General features: G+C 43.0%; 1 protein-coding gene across 1 annotated transcript in view; it reads right to left on the bottom strand.

The window, feature by feature from the left end:
• Positions 1 to 24,936, bottom strand: part of LOC130273043 (macrophage mannose receptor 1-like) — an 89,961-nt gene that overhangs the window by 13,138 nt on the left and 51,887 nt on the right. The window contains exons 16-23 of the mRNA XM_056519201.1: positions 24,695 to 24,736; positions 17,685 to 17,848; positions 13,995 to 14,062; positions 12,925 to 13,025; positions 9,139 to 9,281; positions 7,355 to 7,469; positions 7,095 to 7,261; positions 450 to 552 (exon numbers count right to left, since the gene is read on the bottom strand). Of these exons, the coding sequence (XP_056375176.1) occupies positions 450 to 552; positions 7,095 to 7,261; positions 7,355 to 7,469; positions 9,139 to 9,281; positions 12,925 to 13,025; positions 13,995 to 14,062; positions 17,685 to 17,848; positions 24,695 to 24,736 (903 nt within the window). The remainder of the gene's footprint in view (positions 1 to 449; positions 553 to 7,094; positions 7,262 to 7,354; positions 7,470 to 9,138; positions 9,282 to 12,924; positions 13,026 to 13,994; positions 14,063 to 17,684; positions 17,849 to 24,694; positions 24,737 to 24,936) is intronic.

Genomic DNA, 24,936 nt, shown 5'->3' with positions numbered 1-24,936 from the left:
TTTGCACAGTGACAGCTCAGGAGGACGCCACCGAAGCCAGATGTAGAGTGGACCCCGGGAACAGGTAATTATAAAACCAGGGATGGGGGAGGCAATGGGGCGGTGTGGTGGGGGGTGCGACGCGGCGCGATGGGGCGGTGCGACGGTTGGGGGGGGGGCGGGCGCGGTGGCGGTGATAGGACTCAGGACCCCCGGACAGGCAGCGGGAGAGAAGCGGGTGGGAGCGGCGGTCTATGGCACCGCAAAAGCCGCTGCAGTTCGTTGATTTAAATCAATGATCTGCAGCGGTGTGAGGGGGGGGGTAAATAGCCGATAACTTATACCGGAATATCGGTATAAGTTATCGGCCCTAACCTCCACCGATTATCGGTATCGGCCCTAAAAAAACGATATCGGTCGATCCCTAATATTGACATATGCTTAACATTATAAAATCCTATGCTGCCTACCTTGAGCTTTCTGGCAGATGTATCCTTTGTTCAATTCACATTCTTCTTCAGTCCATGCCCCAGCATCCAATACAGATCCACGCTTCATAGCGACACAGTCAGTCTATCATAAAATATAGTAATTCAATATTGATCAGAAAAAAAAGCCAAATCTTTTCTGACACATCAAGAAGATTGTACTTTTCTTCTGTCTTACCTTAAAGGGGTATTCCAGTACTTTAAAACATAATTCCTATCCACATGAAGTGAGACTGCTTGGACCCCTTGCTATCTTCAGGACGGGGCCCCGAATCCCCATTTGCAGTGTATACATGATACTTGTGTATCTCAAGTGCTTGTGTATCTGCATGGAGCATGTGCCGACCCCACTGCACACGGAGAGCCGGGCCCCGTTTCGGAGATTGCAGGGGATTGCAACAGACAGACACTCTGTGATCAGACACTTAAGGAAAAGTACTTGAGTACCCCTTAAGGACGCAGCGTATTATGACCTTAAAGGGTACTCCAATGGAAAAAAAAATTTAATCAACTGATGCCAGAAAGTTAAACAGATTTGCAAATTACTTCTATTAAAAAATCTTAACCCTTCCAGTACTAATCAGCTGCTATATACTGCAGAGGAAGTTCTTTTCTTTTGGAACTTCCTCTCTGTCTGACCACAGTGCTCTCTGCTGACACCTCTGTCCATGTCAGGAACTGTTAAGAGCAGGAGAGGTTTGCTATGAGGATTTACTCTGGACAGTTCCTTAAATGGACAGAGGTGTCAGCAGAGAGCACTGTGGTCAGACAGAAAGGAAGTTCAAAAAGAAAAGAACTTCCTCTGTTGTAAACAGCAGCTGATGAGTACTGGAAGGATTAAGATTTTTAAATAGAAGTAATTTACATTTATTTTTTACTTTCTGGCATCAATTGATTAAAACTTTTTTTTTGCCCCAGTGGAGTACCCCTTTAACCCCTTAAGGACCACGGGTTTTTCAGTTTTTGCACTTTCGTTTTTTCCTCCTCCCCTTTTAAAAATCATAACCTTTTCAATTTTATACCTAAAAATCCATATGATGGCTTATTTTTGTGCCACCAATTCTACTTTGCAGTGACATCAGTCATTTAACCCAAAAATCTACAGCGAAACAGAAAAAAAAAACATTGTGCAATGAAATTGAAGAGAAAATGCCATTTTCGGGGCTTCAATTTCTACGCAGTAAATTTTTCATAAAAAAATTACACCTTTTCTTTATTCTGTAGGTCCATAAAATTAAAATGATCCCCTACTTATATAGGTTTGATTTTGTCGTACTTCTGGAAAAAATCATAACTACATGCAGGAAAATTTATACGTTTAAAAATTGTCATTTTCTGACCCCTATAACTTTTTTATTTTACCGCATATGGGGAGGTATGAGGGCTCATTTTTTTAATCAGTACCATTTTTGTATTGATCGGACTTTTTGATCGCTTTTTATTAATTTTTTAGCGATATAAAAAGTGACCAAAAATACGTTATTTTGGACTTTGGAATTTTTTTGAGCGTACACCATTGACCGTGTGGTTAAATTAAGGATATATTTTTATAGTTCGGCGATACCACATGCGTTTATATTTATTTTTATTTACATGTTTGTTAGTTTTTATGGGAAAAGGGGGGTGATTTAGACATTTATTAGGGAAAGGGTTAAATCACATTTATTAACTTTTATTTGACACTTTGTTTTTGCAGTGTTATAGCTCCAATAGGGGGCTATAACACTGCATACACTGATTGCCAGCACTGTTCATTGCATGAGTATGAAAATATCCCATATGTAAATGTAAAGTGCTCTGTGGGCGCACTACAAGGCTCAGAAGAGAAGGAGCTCCGTTGAGCTTTTGGAGAGAGAATTTGGTTGGAATAGAAGTCGAGGGCCATGTGCGTTTATAAAGCCACTGTGCTGCCAGAACAGAGGACCCCTCCCCACATGTGACCCATTTTGTAAACTACACCCCTCACGGAATGTAATCAGGGGTGCAGTGAGCATTTACACCCCATTGGCGTTTGAGAGATCTTTGGAAATTAGTAATTTAATTAAAAATTTTCACGGGCCACTGTTCAAAAAATCTGTCAGACACCTGTGGGGTGTAATTGCTCACTGCACCCCTTATTACATCCCATGATGGGTGTAGTTTCCAAAATAGGGTTACATGTGGGGGGTTCACTGTTTTGGCAGCATGGGGGCTTGGTAAACACACATGGCCTTCAATTCCAGCCAAATTCTCTCTTCAAAAGCCCATTGGCGCTTCTTCTCTTCTGAGACCTGTAGTGCGCCCGCAGAGCACTTTGCATCCACATATGGGGTATTTCCATGCTCAGAAGAAATGTGGTAACAAATTTTGGGTGTTTTTTTCACCGATTACCCCTTGTGAAAATGAAAACCAGCATTTTAGTGAAAACATTTTAATTTTTAAGGAAAATTTGTCAAACACCTGTGGGGTGTTAAGGCTCACTATACCCCTTGTTATGTTTCGTGAGCGGTGTAGTTTCTAAAATAGGGTCACATGTGGGTGTTTTTTTTTTTTTGCATTCATGTCAGAAGCACTGTAACTATTAGCCACCCCTATACAAATCAGCAATTTAGGCCTCAAATGTACATAGTGCGCTCTCACTCCTGAGCTCTATTGTGCGCCCGCAGAGCACTTTACGTCTACATATGGGGCATTTACGTACTCAGGAGAAATTGCATTACAAATTTTGGGGGGTCTGTTTTTCCCTTTACCACTGAAATGGGGCAACACCAGCATGTTAGTGTAAAAAATAAAAACATTTTATACTAACATGCTGGTGTAGACCCCAACTTACCTTTTCATAAATGGTATAAGGAAAAAAAAGCCCCCCAAACTTTGTAACCCAATTTCTCCCGAGTACGGAAATACCTCATATGTGGCCCTTAACTGTTGCCTTGAAATACGACAGGGATCCGAAGTGAGAGAGTGCCATGCGCATTTGAGGCCTAAATTAGGTATTTGCATAGGGATGGACACGTCAGTGTTCCCCAAACAGGGTGCCTCCAGCTGTTGCAAAATACTGGGAGTCGTTGTTTTGCAACAACTGGAGGCACCGTTTTGGAAACAGTGCCATACTAGGTGTTTTTCATTTTTATTGGGGGTGGGGGATTGGTGTATAGTAGAAGGGTGTGTATATGTAGTGTTTCACTTTTTATTTAGTGTGGTTTAGTGTTTTTAATTTACATTTACACGGTCGGGTTCACAGCGAGTTTCCTGCTGGGAGTTTGAGCTGTGGCAAATTTTCCGCTGCAGCTCAAACTCCCAACGGGAAAATCTCTGTAAACCCCTGCCTGTGTGAATGTACCCTGTACAGCTGTTGCAAAACTACAACTCCCAGCATCCTCGGTCGGTCAATGCATGCTGAGAGTTTTGCTGAGAGTTTTAGTTTTGCAACAGCTGGAGGCACACTGGTTGTGAAACACTGAGTTAGGTAGCAAACCCTAACCAAATGTTTTGCAACCAGTGTGCCTTCAGCTGTTGTAAAACTAAAACTCTCAGACAGCCGAAGTTCATGCTGGGAGTTGTAGTTATGCAACAGCTGGAGACACAACTACAACTCTCAGCATGACCTTTGGCAGTTAGTGCATGCTGGGAGTTATAGTTATGCAACAGCATGAGGCACATTTTTCTATGAAAAAATGTGCCTCCAACTGTTGCATAATTATAACTCCCAGCATGCACAGACAGCCAAAGGGCACGCTGGGAGCTGTAGTTGTGCCTCCAGCTGTTGCATAAATACAACTCCCAGCATGCACTTTGGCTCTGCATGCTGGGAGTTGTTGTTAAGCAACAGCAGGAGGCACATCGGCCTCACCTCCTACTGCTGCTGGTTCTTGCAGCCGCTCTGGACTCGCTGGTAAGGCGACTCCCGCCACCACTGCTGATCACCTGTCCTGCAGGAACCGATCTCGGCCGATCAATCACGGTGATCATGACGTGGCATCAGTGCCACCTCACTCCTGGTCGGCAAGGGTGATTGGTGCCGTCTCTGACAGCACCAATCACCGTCATTTTCTGGGTCACCGGTGACCCGATTGACCCGGAAAAGCCGTGATTCGCCAATCAGAATTGATCGTCGAATCACAACGATTGCAGACAATGGGCGTCTCAGGACCCCCCTGGACCATATGCAGGGGTGACTGCTGTTAGATAACAGCAGCCATCCCAGTCCAATTACCATGTCTGGAGATGCGCTAATCAAGGAACGCAATGCCGTAAATGTATGGCACTATGCGCTAAGTAACTCCTAGCAGCGCCGTACATTTACGGCACTCGTCATTAAGGGATTAAAGGGGTACTCCAGTGGAAAACATTTTTTTTCCATATTATCTGGCATTAGAAAGTTATACAGATTTTTTTATTACTTTTATTAAAAAATCTCAATCCTTCCAGTACTTATCAGCTGCTGTTCTGTCTGACCACAGTGCTCTATGCTAACACCTCTGTCCATGTCAGGAACTGTCCAGAGCAGGAGCAAATCCCCATAGCAAACCTCTCCTGCTCTAGACAGTTCTTTACATGGACAGAGGTGTCAGCAGAGAGAACTGTGGTCAGACAGAAAAGAACAACTCAGCTTCCTCTGTAGTATACAGCAGCTGATAAGTACTGGAAGGGTTAAAGGAGTAGTCCGGTGCACACTTTTTTCATTGTATCCCGTCCGGGCTGCAAAATAAAAGAAAACACACTTTATCTTACCTGCCAACGAGCCCCCGTAGCTCCGGTACAGGTGTTCGGTCCCCGGGCTGTATTCTTCTTACTTCCTGTTAGCCCGACACGTCACACGGAGCTTCAGCCTATCACTGGCCACAGTGATGTCCCGCCTCGGCCATTGATAGGCTGAAGCTCCGTGTGACGTGCCGGGCTAACAGGAAGTAAGAAGAATACAGCCCGGGGACTGAACACCTGTACCGGAGCTCCGGGGGCTCGTTGGCAGGTAAGAGAAAGTGTGTTTTCTTTTATTTTGCAGCCCGGACGGGATACAATGAAAAAAGTGTGCACCGGAGTACTCCTTTAAGATTTTGAAACAGAAGTAATTCACAAATCTGTTTAACTTTCTGACACCAGTTGCGTAGAAAAAAATAGTTTTCCAGTGGAGTACCCCATTAAGCAGATATAGATGCAACCAAAAATACTGGGTATTTTTAAATAAGCTAACTGCACTTCAACAGCAAAAAGGGGTACAAAAAGGAGTTGAAGGAAGGATGAAGAAGGAAAAGGGGGCAGAATGGGGAACAAAAGCTGGAAGAATGATGACTGGTGGAGGGAGGGTAAGAAGGGGCAAAGTCGTCTGGGGTGGGATTCTGCCAAACAGAAGAAACAGTGTCTGGCAGTATTATTTTTGGGAGGAATGATGTCTGGCAGTATTATTTTTCGGGAGCATGATGTCTGGCAGTATTTTTTTTAGGGAGCATGATGTCCGGCAGTATTATTTTTAGGGAGCATGATGTCTGGCAGTATTATTTTTAGGGGAACTGATGTTTGGCAGTATTATTTTTTTTAAGGTATGATGTCTGGCAGGGTTATAATGATTATTGTCATAATACAGAGGATGAGGATCTGCTGACCAAGTAACCAATGATGTCTCGGCATCAGACTCTGCAGAGGAAGATGTAGCTGGAAGAAGAAATGGCATCTGGACCAGAAGAAGGTGAAAAAGAAAGACAACAGAGATGACGTCTCCTGTGAATCAGTATATTAATATGTATTCTGTCTGACTGTGTCCCATCAGAGCTGTTGTCAATTTTAATTTCTGCAGTGATGATGGACAAAACTCTGCCCCAATCTGTGGCTCTTCAGGTGTTACAAAGCTACAACTCCCATCATGCCTGAAGCTTTGCAAAAGCTGGAGAACCACTTTAAGCAAGGTGATTTTAGACTATGCAACCTATTTTATTTTAATGGGAGTCTGACTACTGCGACCCCCACAAAAAAAAAAAAAAAAAAAAAGGGCGGCATAGTCTAATAAGCCCAGGCCTATTTTTGGTCCCAGTCTGGCCCTGCTAACATCCCATCATGAAATACTTCATTCTTCCTCTGGGGGAGCTGTAGGGAAATTTAACATTTACTATTATGTTTCCCAGAGATTGCAATTGTTCGCTGGGACACCTTATGGTCATTTTTTCTCTTCTAACAAAAAGGTTTCGTACAAAGTAGAAAATCTCTTCAAGCTAAGACACAGTGCTTTTAAAAATGTAACCACTAAATTGTTATCCTGTCATATTAATAAAGTTACCAATAGCTCCAGCCTTAACTTTGTCAATGTCACAAGGACATGTCAAATGTCTTGATAGACTGGGGATCTCGGTGCTGAGACGCACACTTATCAGGAGAATGAGCAGGGATAAGCGAGCGGCAACGTGCTTTACTCCCCAGCTCTGAGCGATCTTTGTCTTGGTGCTCCATTATAAGTCTATGGGATCAAAGTGTGCTACCGGACGCTTATCCCAATTATTTTCCTGACTGGTGGGGGGGCTCAGCAATAAGACCCTGGCCGATCAAAATTTTTCACATGTCCCTATGAAAGTTTCTTCAAGTGACAGTGCCTAACTGTTTATATAATTTTCTAGCTTGATGATATCTAAAATGTAAGCAATACATTGCATAACTTACATCATCATCGTAGGCATAGATGTGACTTCCTGAAGGATGACCTTTAGCCCAGTTTGTAAAATACACACCACTTTGATCAGTCCAAAGAAACTTGTGTTCTGAATTCACGTCGTTCATTCCGATCCACACATCGGCTTTTGCGTCTATTAAATTAGCTATAAGGAAAGCTGGAATAAAACAGATCAAATACAGATATTTAGCCATAGATAAGTGGCCATATACTGGTAAGAGGGGAGAACACTGAGATTTAGCTTACGTACATTGTGTCAAGTCATCATTTATGGTGACCAGATTTCCTCCTTTTGATAGGCAGGAGGTTCTTGCGGCATGCCAGTCAATCACTTCCTCATTTTCGTTGCCAAATATTCTGTAACACTGAAGCAGATTAAACATATTATAATAATTGCTGTAAAATGTATACAAATTGTTGAGTCAATGGTCTTAAACCAATGGTTTTCTAGCTGCAGCAAGACTACAACAGCTCATCATGAAGTCAGAAACAATTGGTTCACCCAAAGAAAAACAAACTAACATGATGAAACTATTTGTTCTGCTACAACTACATCATATAATGTATTGCAATAGGGATAATTCATCAGAGCTTCAATCTCTAGAAGTCTAAATATTACATTTACACCTTCTTGACTTGACCTCCATTAAAGGAAACCTCTCAGCTGCCATTCCCGTTCCAAACTACTGACACTGTTAGACTGTTGTTAGGTCAAAGATGCACATGGGACCTATCATATATATGTCTGTGCTTACTTTTATTAGTTGGTGCAAAGAAGCATTCCCAAGAGTGCTAAGGAATGGATCTCCCCCTCCCATCTCTGTCCCTGCTTGATTGACTGTCATCTGGAAGCCAGGCACTGTTTCCAAATCTGGTTCCTGTGCTGTGCATACAAATTGTGTGCAGGTGCAAGATTTGGGAACAGGGCCCGGCTTCCAGCTGACTGTCAAGCAAGCTGGGACAGGGATGGGAGGGGGAGTATAGGGGCGTCTAGCCCTCAGCACTTCAGGGGCTTGGGAACACCTCTTTGACACTTTACACCAGAGGATAAAAGCATTTTTCTATGTTATGGAAGCCCAGACAAATATATAAAAGGTGCCAAGTGTCTCCTTGTCCTAACAGCATCTAACAGTGTTAGCAGTTTGGAATGTGAATTGCATCTGACAGATTCCTCTCAACACTTTTAGTGTTCTAAATTAAATAAAAATATGATTATATTAAAATAAAATAAAATGTTAACTGTTAACTACTTAGACTTCCAGAAATTATTGGATATCAACTCATCTCCACCCCAGACTACAATGAATAACAGATATCAATAGTAGCCTTATAATCCCACAAGACCACCACAGATCAATGTGTCCAAAAAGAGGTCAACTGTTCCCCAAGTGAACGGATTCACAAAAATAACAACGTTAAATTGAAGTGAATGTTAAATTAGGTCGCTTAACAACGCTTGCAGAGAAAGACCATCAATACAAATTAAATACTAAAACAAGTTTGCATGAGTCCAAATGAACGGGCTGGCCACCAATAATCTTACATACCAAAATACTATCCACAACAAAGACATCCACAAAATATGTCCCTGTGGGAATCAGATGAGTACAGACAAATCTTAAAATAAAAAAATCCTATAGGAAAAGAGTAGGGAAATAAGGTGTGTGTGTGTGTCGGAGAGAATTTAAGGACTAGGATGAAGGTGTAATTTAGAACAGTGGAGTAAACATGTTGCAAATGATGGGTTCCCCCCTTTTTCATTTTCCATGTATGCATCATGTTTCACTCAGTTTCATGATAAAATTGTGTTTGCCTGAAGCCGCAACTAGGGGAACTTACTGTATAGGAAACTATACAGCCCCCATTGAAGTCAATAAAAACAAAAACTTTATTTTATCATTTTAATAATGGCTCTGGTGAGAGTTCAATTAAAGACCCTCTCTTAGTAAAGAAAAAACATTACTCTACTTGACTGTCTAACCTACAGTATCTAATTACATTTTATAATTAAACATTTCTTTACCAAAAATGTACCTTTTTTCCAAATAAAAGCCAGTCTGGCTGACAGTTGCCTTGTGGTGATGGAGCAGTTGGAGCAGCTGTTGCGTTTATAGAACTGTTTTTCCTTTCACATATAAATGGATTTGGATAACCGCAATTTATATCATTCCAATACCCTGCGATCAGAATGAAATAATAATGAAATGATGCAATAGTCTAGTTTTTTTAGTTTAATTTTTTTTTTAAATGGGCACCGTCAAAAGCTTTTTTATATGTTGTACATGTCAAAAGAAGTTTTTGACTTCAAAGTTTTAATTGGTTGGGGTCTGAGTGTTCAGACCTAGACCAATTGTTAGAACCAGTGGGGAGAACGTGCAGCTGACCCAGACAATCTTATAGACTTACATGGTAAGTTTGTCTTGCTTTGCACGCTCTTCTTTCAACTAGTTCTAGCTATTGGTTGTGGTGTGAACACTCAGATCTCGTCTCTACATCATGTCAAAAGTTTTTTTTTTAAGTGACAGTGCTCACTGAAGGTTAGGAGATAAGTTATAGCTCGCGGGGGGTCCGAGCGCTGGGGCCACCCACAATCTCCTGGACAGGGCCGCGGCAGTCTGCAGGAAGTGCAGTGTTCCCCCCAGCAGAAAGCCATGGCAGACACGCCCCCTCCATGTATCTCTATGGGATCCATGGAGGGGGCGTGTCAGCCACCGCATCATGCATGGACGAAAGGCCCTCCTTTCCAGCATACTGCCATACAGAAGATTGCGGGGGACCCCAGCACTCGGAATCCCCGCAATCTATAACTTATCCCCTATCCTTCTGATAGGGGATAAGTTATATTGCACTGCAGATGTCCTTTACATATTACATTTCACTGTCGGATAATATGGTGAAAAAATTCTCCTATATCTAGATATTGCTGTTATATTGCACATCCACCATGATAGGGCCAGTGAGAAGAAGCCCAACAGCAGAAATCCGTCATCTGCCCATGTACAGGAGGATCCTGGTGACAGAACTGAGCTACTGAGCATGTGTGACCCCCAGTATTGGACATATTAGAAGGACATTCTATGAGTGGAAAAAATACACCAGGGGGCGCAGTGACAGGTATGTAACAACAACATATAGACACAGGACATTTATTAAAATTAACAAAAGTAAAAAAAATTGTTATGTTTTGCTCAAGCTGATATAGAAATGTAATATTTAATCATGAGCAAAGCAGTCAGTCATAAACAGGTGTTCAATTCTTCTGCAGTGCCGGTAAACTTTATCACTTCGAAACAGGTTTCTTTGATTTTTCTTATCCCAAATAATATAAAAGGGGTACAGGAAAGGAAAAATAAAAGGGTAGGGAATAGTGAATAGTGTTCATACAGAGTGGGAGCAGGAGGAATGTAAAAATTCTACATAAACCTTATAAATGGGAAAGGGCATATAAAGGAAATAAGTACAAAATTATAAGTTATAATAGCAAATGTTAAATTTGTTGGATTCACACAGAATAACATAAGCAGGGGGCCTCCTACACACACACAAATTTTTTTTTACATCTATTGCATCTATCCCAGTCCAAAGTTTCAGTTGTTATAAACAGAAGCTAATTCCTATGGGGGGAAGCCCACCTAAGATGGGATGTTTGATATAACAGTAGTTTGTGTGTCCATAGAAAGTTAGAGATTAAAGGGGTACTCCGCTGCTCAGTGTTTGGAACAAACATAACGTGACATAACGCCCCCTCAATGCAAGTCTATGCGAGGGGGTGTGATGTCATGAGGGGGTGGGGCTATGATGTCACGAACTCCCGGTGCTGGAACATTGTTTTGTTCCAAATGCTGAGCAGCGGAGTACCCCTTTTAGATAATCCGAGGAGTGGGTAAATGTCACCCAAGGGAGCCATAGTATAGAACAGGCATAGGCAACCTTCGGCAGATGTTTTGGACTACATCTCCCATGATGTTTCGTCAGCATTTTGGCTGTAAGAGCATCATGGGAGATGTAGTCCAAAACATCTGCAGTGCCGAAGGTTGCCTATGCCTGTTCTAGAATATGTCTTTGATTTAGGAGTATTGGAGGATAAAAGATCTTCTATTCTACATACCCTTTTAACTTCCGCAAACCAGTCAATAATTGTTGGAGGATGTGAAGACTTCCATAATCTTGGAAGAACTGTTCTAGCCGATAAAATTAAAAATCTAAAAAGCGATTTGGATGTGCGAGTGATGCTATCAGGAAACATAGATAAAAGAAGAACTGCTGGATCATTTTCCAAATTCACTCCAGTGACTTTATTAGTGATCTCTATTACTTTTAACCAGAATAGTTGAATTAGAGAACATGACCACCAGACATGGATAAAAAAAATAAAAAGATTCCTTCGTTACACCTCCAGCATATAGCGGAAGATTGTGAATAAATTTTATGCAAAAGAGATGGTACCCTATACCATCTCGATAAGATTTTATCATTTGTATCCTGCATGACTTAAACAATTTGTGACAAAAAAGATAGGAAGAATTCCATTCATTATTCCGTGAATGACCTATTAAGTTCCTTTTCCCAGCTCTTTATATAGATAGGTTTATGGTCTCGATCTATTTCAGGATGCAAGTTATATATAATAGATTTCATAGTTTGTTCAGAAGCAATGCATAGCTGTTCAAAGGGAGTTAAAGGGGTACTCCGCCCCTAGACATCTTATCCCCTTTTGAAAGGATAGGGGTAAGATGTCAGATCGCTGGGGTCCCGGCGCTGGGGACAACCGCGATTTCGGCTGCAGGACCCACCTGTTGCGGCCTCCAGCAGTGCTGGAGGCTCTCATCCTAACGCCTCACGACCACGGTGACAGGAGATCGTGATGTCATGATTCCGCCCCCGTGTGACATCACGCCCCGCCCCCTCAATGCAAGTCTATGGGAGGGGGCGTGACGGCTGTCACGCCCCCTCCCATAGACTTGCATTGAGGGGGCGGGGCGTGATGTCACACGGGGGTGGAGTCGTGATGTCACGATCTTATGTCACCGTGGTCGGGAGCCGAAGCCTCCAGCGTTTCCAGAAGCCGCAACAGGCGGGTGCTGCAGCCAAGATCCTGGGGGTCCCCAGCGGCAGGACCCCCGCGATCTGACATCTTATCCCCTATCATTTGGATAGGAGATAAGAATGTCTAGGGGTGGAGTACCCCTTTAAGTCTCTGGATAAGGAAAGCTCCGTTTCCTTAGCTCTTATAAAGTGCCGTAACTGAGCATATTCCATCAATAGTTTGCTCGTCTGAGGAGAAACTGGGAGTAGCTCAAGGAAGGTTTAAGGGATGGTCCAGACATAACTGAAAAGACCACTAGAGGATAGTAGGCCAGACATTTTAGGAATCTAGAAGAGGTAAGGCCTGGTAGAAAATGGGGATTGCCTAATAAAGGCGTTAGTGGACCATCTTTAGAAAACAGGGGAAATTTTACTAAATATGTTTTACAAAATGTTCTGAGTGTATGAGAAACGGGTGAGAGCTCCTTAGTATTGCTGGGCAAAGCCGAGAGGGGCAACTAAGGAAAAACTGTGAAAGAGCAGCCTGAGAGAGTGGATTCCAAAGGAATCCATGATTTCTTTGTGTGAGCATGGAAACCATTCAGGAGTCTACATAGAACAGAGGCCATGTAATAGAACTTGCAATCCGGCAGGCCTAAGCCTCCATAATGTTTGCGCTTCATAAGAGTTCAGTGGGCAATCCGAGGTGGTTTATGTTTTTTTATGCTTTGAGGACATTTCTATATATTGCCATGTTTTTGTTTAAGATAGAGTTGTCATAGTCACAAGACATACCTAAGTTTCTATACATTGTAACGCAGTTCTCATCATTGTTGGCAAAGTTGGGTTCATAGGATGCCCAGGCAACAAAGTCTATAGGGGAACCATCCATCCACCTGATAAAATAGAAATGTTGAGGTTATAATACCAGTTATATTTTACAAATGACTGCTGAAATATCATGACTAACGTAAAAAAAAAGAAAAAAAAAATAGTAATAACAACATTTTTGATAGGTCATGGAGACTTTAAAAGTTTTCATCCGTCGGGGTCAGTGTTCAGACCCTGTCCGATCGCTAGAAGGAGTTAAGAGAAGTGCTCGTTTGGCACATGCTGCTTAGGGCCTCCCGCCTCTGTATCATGTGACCGAGACGGTCTTATAATATTGGTCAATGAGATACTCTGGTTATTTAAGGTACACTTAATATAACCTCCAGATTCTCTTCCGACCACCAAAAAACACAGTCAAACTAATATAGAATATTCTACGTATTCTGGTGGGGAAAAGAAGGATCATACATCATTTTAACTGCCAGATCCTATTGTTCCTGGGAGATAAGATGCCCCCAGGAAAGTCTGGCAATGGCTTTTCCTCCTCTGTCCATTCAGAACACATGCATGCAGTTGACAGCAGGGCTCTGTATACTGAGGACAAGCAGGGCTCTGTACACTGAGGACAAGCAGGGTTCTGTATACTGAGGACAAGCAGGGCTCTGTACACTGAGGACAAGCAGGGCTCTGTACACTGAGGACAAGTAGGGCTCTGTACACTGAGGACAAGCAGGGCTCTGTACACTGAGGACAACCAGGGCTCTGTACACCGAGGACAAGTAGGGTTCTGTACACTGAGGACAAGCAGGGTTCTGTACACTGAGGACAAGCAGGGCTCTGTACACTGAGGACAAGCAGGGTTCTGTACACTGAGGACAAGCAGGGCTCTGTACACTGAGGACAAGCAGGGCTCTGTACACTGAGGACAAGCAGGGCTCTGTACACCGAGGACAAGCAGGGCTCTGTACACTGAGGACAAGCAGGGCTCTGTGCAGGGAGGACAAGCAGGGCTCTGAACACTTATAAGCACCTACATAAACTCTCTATCCACTGCCAGACGTAAGCCAATAAAGTAACCATCGGCCTTTCCAGTCTTCAAAATCTAAAAGGGAAAAAGAAGAGAAAATGAAGTTAAGTGTCTGGATGCATCTCAGAAGCAGGAAGAAGAGAGAAAGATAGGGAGCTGATTGTTGCCAAGGAACAGCAGGGGATCAGGACCAGGTTAGTATAGTTGTTTTTCCTAGAGGTATATATATATATATATATATATATATATATATATATATATATATATTAGCAAACACTGGATAACCCCTTTAACCCTTTAAGGACACATCCTATTTTGGCCTTGTAGATACAGACAATTTTCATTTTTACATTTTCAATTTTTTTCTTATTGTTTTAAAGAGCCATAACTCTTTTATTTTTCCATCCACAGACCCATATGAGGGTTCTTTTTTTTTGAGTGACCAATTGTACTTGGCAATGACACTTTTCGTTTTACCATAAAATGTATGGTGCAACGAAAACGATATTTGTTGGGAGAAATTAAAAAAAAAAAGACAATGGGAGCAAAACGGAGTGGAGGGGCACCCTGTAACGCAGTGGCAGCGTGACGGGGACGTTAGAGACCCCTTCACTTAAGTTTGGGGGGTCAATATAGGAAAGAAATTTAGAGGAGAGCTGGCCCTTTAAGGGGGGAAGGTGTACGTGAGGTCAGAGGTCGGGAGGAGGTCAGGGGGAGGAGTCTGTAGCAGTAGCCAGTGCCGGAGGTGAGGAGAGCTCAATCCCACATGAAGAAGGAAGAGAAGAGGTCCCACCCACCCTTCCTTGATTTTCCGGGAGTAGATGCTGACGATTCGGGTTGGCAGGTAAAAGGGATCCTGGTTGGGATTAATGGAGGACAATTCCAGTGTTTGGTTAGAGGAATGGTGTTGACAGCTGTTGGGGACACAGCTGGATGGGCCTTCTGGTGGTGTGTCGGGGCCCCAGGAGTTAATGGGAGCAGGCACTAACGCTTGTGGGTACCCCTGGGTCAGGTGAATTTGGCCAGGGGTAAAATAGTTAGTGCCTAAGTTGAGGAAAAGGTTTGAAAGTAATGTTTGGTTATGTAAATGGTTACATTTATGTAAATACCGGCCCATTTTTCACCACAACATGTGTCAGGGTTTTTTGTGGGAACAATGGTGGGTGGTGGAACGAGAGATGGTTGGTTAATGTTTTAAGGGAAAGGGGCAGGTCTAACGTCCCTCCAGTCATGCAATTTTGCAGGGTTTCCATTTTACACAGTGAACTTTACGGTGAAATGGACATGTTCTCTTTATTCTGTGGGTTAATAACGATATCCATATTTACATAGTTTTTGTATTATTGTACTACCGTATATACTCGCGTATAAGCCGACCCAAATATAAGCAGATGCCCCTAATTTCACCCCAAAAGCCCAGGAAAAGTTATTGACTCGACTATAAGCCTAGGGTAGGAAATACATCATCCCCCCCATGTCATCATCCAGACCCCCGTCATTAACACCCTCATCATCATCACCCTGTCATCATCACCCTGTCATTATCACCCCTGTCATCATCACCCTGTCATCATCCAGACCCCCGTCATCATCACCCTGTCATCATCCGCTCCCCCCCTTCATCATCACCACCTGTCAATCCCTTCAATCAGTGGTCTTCAACCTGCGGACCTCTAGATGTTGCAAAACTACAACTCCCAGCGTGCCCGAACAGCAATCGGCTATTTTGAAACATCTGGAGGTCCGCAGGTTGAAGACCACTGCCGGGCCTTCATCATCATCCAGACCCCCCTTTAGTTTTCTACTCACCTCCCCTCGGTGGGAAGGAAGGGTGAGCTGGTCCGGGCCATCTATGCTGAAGGGACCATCCGGTGGGGAGGGTTAGTCGTTCCGGACTGTCCATCTTCACCGGGAGGCCTTCTTCTCTGCACCGGGCCCGGCCCGGGACTAGTGACGTTGCCTTGACGACGACGCACAGGGACGTTCATGCGCAGGGACGTCCCTGTGCGTCTTCGTCAAGGCAACGTCACTAGTCCGGGGCCGGGCCCGGAGTGGAGAAGTGGGCCTCCCAGTGAAGATGGACAGTCCGGAACGACTAACCCTCCCCACTGGATGGTCCCTGCAGCATAGATGGCCCGGACCAGCTCACCCTTCCTTCCCACCGAGGAGAGGGGAGTAGAAAACTAAAGGAGGGGTCTGGATGATGACGAAGTATTGACAGGCGGAGAGTTCACTCGAGTATAAGCCGAGGGGGGCATTTTCAACACGAAAAATCGTGCTGAAAAACTCGGCTTATACTCGAGTATATACGGTACTTTAAAAAAAAAAAAGTCAAACAACTTTTTAACAAAATAAGTATTCTTAAAATAGTCCTTTTCTTATCCCTATCATTTTTTTTATTTCTCCGTATACAAGGATGTATAGTGGCTCCTTTTCTGCGCCGTAATTTGTAGTTTTTATTGGTATCATTTTTGTTATGATAGGATTTTTTAATCCCTTTTCATTTATTTTTGGCTTTTGTTATTTCAACATTAGTGATATCAAATGTTTATTTATTTATTTAAATATACTTTTTTATTTGTAAAATGGGAGTGGGGGGGTATTTAAATTTTTATTAGGGAGGGGCTTATTTATATATTTTTAAAACATTTATTTATTTATTTAGACACCTCACACCTGAGATTGCTGGAGCAGTATCTTATGAGGAGTTGGCCGAGATACCTGGAGACAAGTGCAAGTCTTATTGAGAGTTACAGAACTAACTGGTTTCCTAACCAGGGTGCCACCAGCTGTTGCAAAACTACAACTTCCAGCATGCTGGAACAACCAACGGCTGTATACTGCGCATGCGCACGACGACTCGCACATTGCAGCATGTCTGCTCGTAGCGGCGGATTGCTGCTATGAGCAGACACAGATGGAGGCAACACTGTAGGGTCCATCGTCGGCGGATCCGCAGCGTAAAAGACGCTGTGGATCCGTCCTTGTGAACGTACCCTTTGTGTGGATTTTCCCTTATTGACATCAAAGGGAAAATATAACAATAACATTAACCCCTTAAGGATTCAGCAATTTTTCATTTTTAAGTATAATTTTTTTTCCTCTTCCCCTTTTCATGGAACATAACTTTTTCAATTTTGCACCTATAGGTCCATAGAAGGGCTTGTTTTATGTGGGCCCAACTGCAATGTGTAATTACATTACTTATTTTACCCGAAAATGTATGAAAAAACTAAATTAAATTATTTACAGGATAAAATAATAATAATAATAATAATAATAATAGAAGCAATTTGGCTAATTTGGAGGGATATGTTTCTACGCAGTGCACTCCAATCTGAGCCACAGGGAGAATCACAAAGGAAAGTTGGAGACCTCTTGCCGCCATCTTGAATCCTGAGCTAGCTTCAAAGCCCCTTAGGGCTTTCAGGCTGTAAATGTGCGTCCTGTATCTATAAAGGTTTAATAGGATGTTCCTGTATGAAAATAAGGGCTTTTCCCCTTCCCCTTTATGATTTATTCCTTTTGGGGAGTGGTCTCCAAACTGTGGACCTCCAGCTTTTGCAACAGCTGGAGGTCCACAAGTTGGAGACCACTGCTCTAGTTCGGAATCAATGTATAGAAGGCTTCCTTTCCCCTTCTTTTTACATTGCGAGCAACTGGTGTAGATCATTCATTTTTAGCATTCTGAACTTACGTATCTCCACAAGAATCTCCTTTCGGATTCACTGTTAATGGAGACGAGATCGCCGAAATTACGTTTGCAGAATTCGCGGGCCTTATCCATGGGCACTTCTTCCTTGCTAACATAGTATTGTCTGTCATCACGGATTACCCAGCCGTCACTTGTAAGCTCAAAATCTAAGGGGAAAAAAAAGTAGGTTATTAATCAGCAAATAAATGGTTAAAGGGGTACTCCGGTGAAAAACGTTTTTTTTTTTTTTTTAAATCAACTGGTGGCAGAAAGTTAAACAGATTTGTAAATTACTTATATTAAAAAATCTTAATCCTTCCTGTACTTATTAGCTGCTGAATACTACAGTGGAAATTCTTTTCCGTTTGAAACACAGAGCTGTCTGCTGACATCATGAGCACAGTGCTTTCTGCTGACATCTCTGTCCATTTTAGGAACTGTCCAGAGTAAAAGGAAATCCCTATAGCAAACATATGCTGCTCTGGACAGTTCCTAAAATGGACAGAGATGTCAGCAGAGAGCGCTGTGCTTGTGATGTCAGCAGAGAGCTCTGTGTTTCAAAAAGAAAAGAATTTCCCTGTAGTATTCAGCAGCTAATAAGTACAGGAAGTATTAAGATTTTTTAATAGAAGAAATTTACAAATCTGTTTAACTTTCTGGCACCAGTTGATTAAAAAAAAAAAAAAAAAAAGTTTTTTCACCGGAGTACCCCTTTAAACAGGTTGTCTGTTGCTAGAAACATGGGCTCATCTGGGCTTAAAAAAAAATAAAAAATAAAAAAAATACTAAAATAAAGGATACTCACCTGTCTGATTCCTACCTGCGAGAGTCGGGCCAATAGTCACAGTTTGAGGTCAGCTAGGATCCAGGGCTTTATCACCTCACCAATTACGTTGCGCTGAGGATTGACAGCTGGCATGTGTCGAAGGCAGGTGAGTCCTGTGTGTCATCAACATAGCCGGAGAGAGGGGATGCGAACCCCGGGCCCACGCCCCCTCCCATTGACTTGCATTGAGGGACGTGACCATGATGTCACAAGGAGCATGGCCGACCTCCATAGCGCGAAAACAGCGTTTGGAACATTTAGTTCCGAACGCTGGCCAGTGGACTACCCCTTTAAGGAGTTGTGCAGCCTTAGATTTCAGTGAAACCTGTATATTATAGCTGCAAGAAAGGGAATCCCCACCTACCCCAACTCTCCCTCCCATAGAAATCAGCTTGTTGCAGTCATATCAACATAGGTAACCTAAAGGGGTACTCCGGTGGAAAACTTATTTTTTTTTTTTTTTATCAACTGGTGCCAGAAAGTTAAACAGATTTGTAAATTTCTTCCATTAAAAAAATATTAATCCTTCCAGTACCTATTAGCTGCTGAATGCTACAGAGGAAATTATTTTCTTTTTGGAACACAGAGCTCTCTGCTGACATCACGAGCACAGTGCTCTCTGCTGACACCTCTGTCCATTTTAAGAACTGTCCAGAATAGGAGAAAATCCCCATAGCCAAACATATGCTGCTCTGGACAGTTCCTAAAATTGGCAGAGATGTCAGCGGAGAGCTTTCCTCTGTAGTATTCTGCAGCTGATAAGTACTGGAAGGATTAAGATTTTTTTTAATCAAAGTCATTTACAAATCTGTTTAACTTTCTGGCACCAGTTGATTTAAAAAAAAAAAAAAAAAAAAGGTTTCCATCGGGGTACCCCTTTAAAAGGGTTATCCAGGATTACAAAAACAGAGCTGATTTCTCCCAAAAACAACACCACTAGAGATGAGCGAACTTACAGTAAATTCGATTCGTCACAAACTTCTCGGCTCGGCAGTTGATGACTCATCCTGCGTAAATTAGTTCAGCCTTCAGGTGCTCCGGTGGGCTGGAAAAGGTGGATACATTCCTAGGAAAGAGTCTCCTAGGACTGTATCCACATTTTCCAGCCCATCGGAGCACCTGAAAGCTGAACTAATTTATGCAGGATAAGTCATCAACTGCCGAGCCGAGAAGTTCGTGACGAATCAAATTTACTGTAAGTTCGCTCATCTCTAAACACCACACATGTCCTCAGGTGGTGTGTGGTATTGTAGGTCAGTTGTTTAGCAAAATCACATAAAAATCGCAGAAAAGTGCTAAAAAAAAAAAATTTTGAGAAAATAAACTACACAATGTGAACACAGCATTAATACTAAAAAAAAATCCACCATCATGTTCATATGAAGTACTTTACATGTACGTCCTGACGCAGAACACTTGTGACGGCCTTCTGTAAAAAACGTCCTAATGTTGTCATTTTGTTCGCATTCACTCATATTCACTTTCTTATGAGTTTTCTGTAAGGATTTTGCCCATAAAGCATGTCGGGCAGCCAGGATGCAGATTGAATAGGGTCAATTCCCATTCAAAACTGCAGCGAAATCTGCGGCAGAAAGAAAGTGAATGGTTGGGGGGGATCTTGAATTTTTTGGACTCGGTAGAGCCAACCCGTAGACAAATTACAAATTTCCAAATAAAATCCAGCATGGGTATGAAATCAAGTAAAATCTCCTTTTATTGGTGACATGTACAGCATAATGGAAAAACACATGCTTGACGGGTTTCAAGCCATGAGAGTATCATTCATAAGTAGTGTTGCTTGCGAATATTCGCAATTCGAATTTTAATTGCGAATATCGCATATTTGCGAATTTGCGAATATTGCGAATATAGCGCTATATATTCGCAATTACGAATATTCGCTTTTTTTTAACATTACACATCACAGTGATCACTGCATCCCTCTCTGCTCTTCGCATATGCGCATATTCGCGAATATTGAGCCCTCCCTTCTTTAATGGTATAGGGAACTAATGGGCTAGTGCAGTGGTCTCCAACCTGTGGACTTCCTGATGTTGCAAAACTACAACTTCCAGCATGCCCGGACAGCCAACGGCTGTCGGGGCATGCTGGGAGTTGTAGTTTTGCAACATCTGGAGGTCCGCAGGTTGGAGACCACTGCACTAGCCCTTTAGTTCCCTATACCATTAAATGGGCACTGTCATGAAAAATTATTTTTGATATGTTGTAGTATTAAGTACTACAACATATCTCTAATATACTTTTATAAAAAAAAAAAAAAATGCTTTGAAAACATTTTAAAAGCAATTTGAAATTCGGCCACTAGGGGGCGCCCTCCTAGTGGCCGAATGCAGTGCGGAGTGACGTCACTGCAAAATTCCGACTGATTCCGGCAGGGCATCAGTTGAAATTTTGCGCAGGCACAGTAACGGCCAGGGCTGCGCATCGGCTTCCCGCACTCACAGACAGCCCTGCTGCAAGGTGCGGGGGGCTGCTCCTGCAAGGTACGGGGGGCGCGGGGGGTTGGCTGCTCCTGCAAGGTACAGGGGGCGCGAGGGGTGCTTCTGCAAGGTGCGGGGGGTGCTGCTGCAAGGTACGGGGGGCGATGCTGCAAGGTGCGGGGGGGGGATGGGGGCGCTGCTGCAAAGTACAGGGGGGGGGGTGGGGGGCGCTGCTGCAAGGTACGGGGGGTGCGGGGGGGTGTTTGGGTGTTACTCACCGAGCAGCAGGAAGAGGCTCCCCCGCACCCGTCCCTCCTGCATCGGCTCCCGGCTCACTCCTTCCCCCATGAAGCTCCTGTCCTGGGTGCCTCCAGTTGTTTTACCACTACAACTCCCAGCATGCCCTGACAGCCAATAGATGTCAGGGCATGCTGGGAGTTGTAGTGGTGAAACAGCTGGAGGCACCCTGTTAGGAGAACTAAGGGCGGAAGTTGGCCCCCCCCAGGAGGCATCAGTGACGCGGTGCCTGCTGGGGAAGTCTGCCTGGTAGTAAGCACACTACCAGGCAGACTAAATGCCCTTTTTAAAATAGTAAAAAAATAAAGGCAGTTAGGGTGTTAGGGATAGAAGGGCAATAGGCAGGGACAGAAAAAAAAAAACATGATGGTGGGAGCTACCCTTTAAAGAAGGGAGGGCTCGATATTCGTGAATATGCGCATACATTTTCACATATGCACAAAAAAATATAAGGAATATAACGAATATGCGAATTTTGTGAATATATGACGAATATTCGTCCATATATTCGCGAAATATCGCGAATTTGAATATGGCCTATGACAAATTTTCAAATGAAGTCCAGTACGGGTATTAAATGAAGTAAAATGCATTATTGGTCACATGTACAACATATCAGACAAACTTATATGCTTGACAGATCACTTATGATTAAGATGAGTTGAAACCCGTCAAGCGGGGTGAAGTGGTGGATGTTATTTATCTGAACTTTTCTAAGGCGTTTGATACTGTGCCTTACAAAAGGTTAGTACATAAAATGAGGATGCTGGGACTGGGGGAGGACATATGTAAATGGATTAGCAACTGGCTCAGTGATAGGAAGCAGAGGGTGATCAATAGAACTTACTCTGGTTGGGTGACAGTTACTAGTGGGGACCACAGGGGGCAGTACTGGCTCCACTCCTTTACAATATGTTTAGTAATGATTACAGAGTAGAATTTCTGTATTTGCAGATGACACCAAACTGGGTAGAGTGATCACAACAGAGGAGCATAATATAATATTACAGAGGGATCTGGGGAAGCTGGAGTCTTGGGCACAGACATTGCAAATTATGTTTAATGTGGATATATTTAATGTTATGCACTAGGGCCATAAAAAAAACAAAATGTACAATTATGTGCTAAATAATAAGACATTAGGTAAAACTTCTACCGAAAAAGACTTGAGGGTTCTGGTGGACAGTAAACTCTACTTTAGTGATCAGTGCCAGGCAGCGGCTGCCAAGGCTAACAAAGTCATGGGATGTATCAGGAGAGGCATAGAGGCTCGTGGAGTATTGCATCCAGTTCTGGGCACCTGTATATAAAAAGGACATGGCCGAACTGGAGAGGGTGAAGAGGAGGGCGACAACGATTATTAATGGTATGGGAGGATTACAGGACCAAGACAGGTTATCTTAGTGGCGATCTGATTATATGAATGGACAGTACAGAGATCTTTCTAGGGATCTCTTAATACCTAGGCCGGTAACCATGACAAGGGGGCATCCACTATGTCTAGAAGAAAGAAGGTTTCACCATCATCACAGACAGTGATTCTTTACTGTAAGAGCAGTGAGACTATGGAACTTTCTGCACATGATGTTGTGATGTTTGACTGAATAAGCAAGTTCAAGAGGGGCCTGGATGTATTTCTAGAAAGTGATAATATTAATGGTTATGGATACTAGATTTATGGGGATAGAACGTTGATCCAGGGATCTATTCTGCCATATTGAAGTCGGGAACAAATTTTTCCTTTGTCATGGGGCAATTGGCATCAGCCTCATGGGGGGGGGGGGGGGGGGGGGTTGCCTTTTGCCAGATCAACACAGTAAGGTTATAGGTTGAACTCGATGGGCTCTTTGGGGGAGATTTATCAAGACCTGTCCAGAGCCCATAGCAACCAATCAGATCACTGCTTTCACTTTTGATAATGCCTCTGAAAAATGAAAGAAGCGATCTGATTGGTTGCTATGGGCAACTCAGCAACTTAACCTCTGGACAGGTTTTGACAAATCTCCCCTTTGTCTTTTTTCAGCCTTACAATCTATGTTATTATGTTACTATGTTTGTCCTCTATGGAAACCTGGTAATTGGTTCTGAAGCCCCAAAATGTCATCCAAAAATAGGAAAAAAAGTGAGGATTAAAGAACACGAAGTAGATAATTAATACAGATAAAACAAATCCTTATATATAAAAGTAAGAAAAATCTCCTGGGAGCTGTAAATCACCTGGTGTCCAAAGGAGCAGCTATGCCTGGCACAGGTAAAGAGTACAGAACATGTAATACCTCCCTGTACTGTAGGGGGCGCTACCAGACACCAGTCAGTGCATGCACTTCAGTAATACAGGTTAAGAGTAGTACAGAACATGTAATACCTCCCTGTACTGTAGGGGGTGCTACCAGACAGCCAGTCAGTGCCTGCACTTCAGTAATACAGGTAAGGAGTAGTACAGAACATGTAATACCTCCCTGTACTGTAGGGGGCGCTACCAGACACCAGTCAGTGCATGCACTTCAGTAATACAGGTAAGGAGTAGTACAGAACATGTAATACCTTCCTGTACTGTAGGGGGCGCTACCAGACACCAGCCAGTGCATGCACTTCAGTAATACAGGTTAGGAGTAGTACAGAACATGTAATACCTCCCTGTACTGTAGGGGGCGCTACCAGACACCAGTCAGTGCATGCACTTCAGTAATACAGGTTAAGAGTAGTACAGAACATGTAATACCTCCCTGTACTGTAGGGGGTGCTACCAGACAGCCAGTCAGTGCCTGCACTTCAGTAATACAGGTAAGGAGTAGTACAGAACATGTAATACCTCCCTGTACTGTAGGGGGCGCTACCAGACACCAGTCAGTGCATGCACTTCAGTAATACAGGTAAGGAGTAGTACAGAACATGTAATACCTTCCTGTACTGTAGGGGGCGCTACCAGACACCAGACAGTGCATGCACTTCAGTAATACAGGTTAGGAGTAGTACAGAACATGTAATACCTCCCTGTACTGTAGGGGGCGCTACCAGACACCAGTCAGTGCATGCACTTCAGTAATACAGGGGTTTTACCAGTGAATGCCCATTCTGATTGGTCGGTTCTTTCGCCCATGGACACGTTTCACAGATCTGGACTGTCCGTACATTGTAAGTTGAGCCTGGTTTCAAGTTACAATGGTCCAGAAAAGACCATTGTATGTTGAAACTATTGTATGTTGAGGTCATTGTAAGTTGAGGGATCACTGTATGTTATACAGGAGACCAATAAAAAGATTTTACTTGATTTCATACCCGTGCTGGACTTTATTTAAAAATTATTTGTCTACAATCACAATTGTTACCTTTTCTAAATATTACCCCTCTAGATACCTAATAATAATCTGCCCTCTGTGAAATCTATTGCTACCAAATTCCCAAAAGCATAACCAGATTAATGTCAAATTTACATAAAAATTACTTACCGGGAACTGGTGACTTTGTGGGTTCTGGCTTTAATGTTGCACCTAGGAATAAAATGATAGTGTCGTAATAACCTGTGATTTCCGACAATGTACTTTTACGGTAAATGATAACAAAATACAGTGCCTACCTTTTAGAGCAGTATTCATCAACTAGGGTTCCTCCAGCTGTTGCAAAACTAAAACTGTTGGGAGTTGTAGTTTTGCAACAGCTGGAGGCACCCTGGTTGGGAAACACTGCTATA

The sequence above is a fragment of the Hyla sarda genome, chromosome 5 (genome assembly GCF_029499605.1).
Source record: "Hyla sarda isolate aHylSar1 chromosome 5, aHylSar1.hap1, whole genome shotgun sequence".
NCBI classification, from domain to species: Eukaryota; Metazoa; Chordata; class Amphibia; order Anura; family Hylidae; genus Hyla; species Hyla sarda.
Note: the sequence above shows the minus strand (reverse complement) of the source record. Positions and strands in the feature narration are given on the sequence as shown.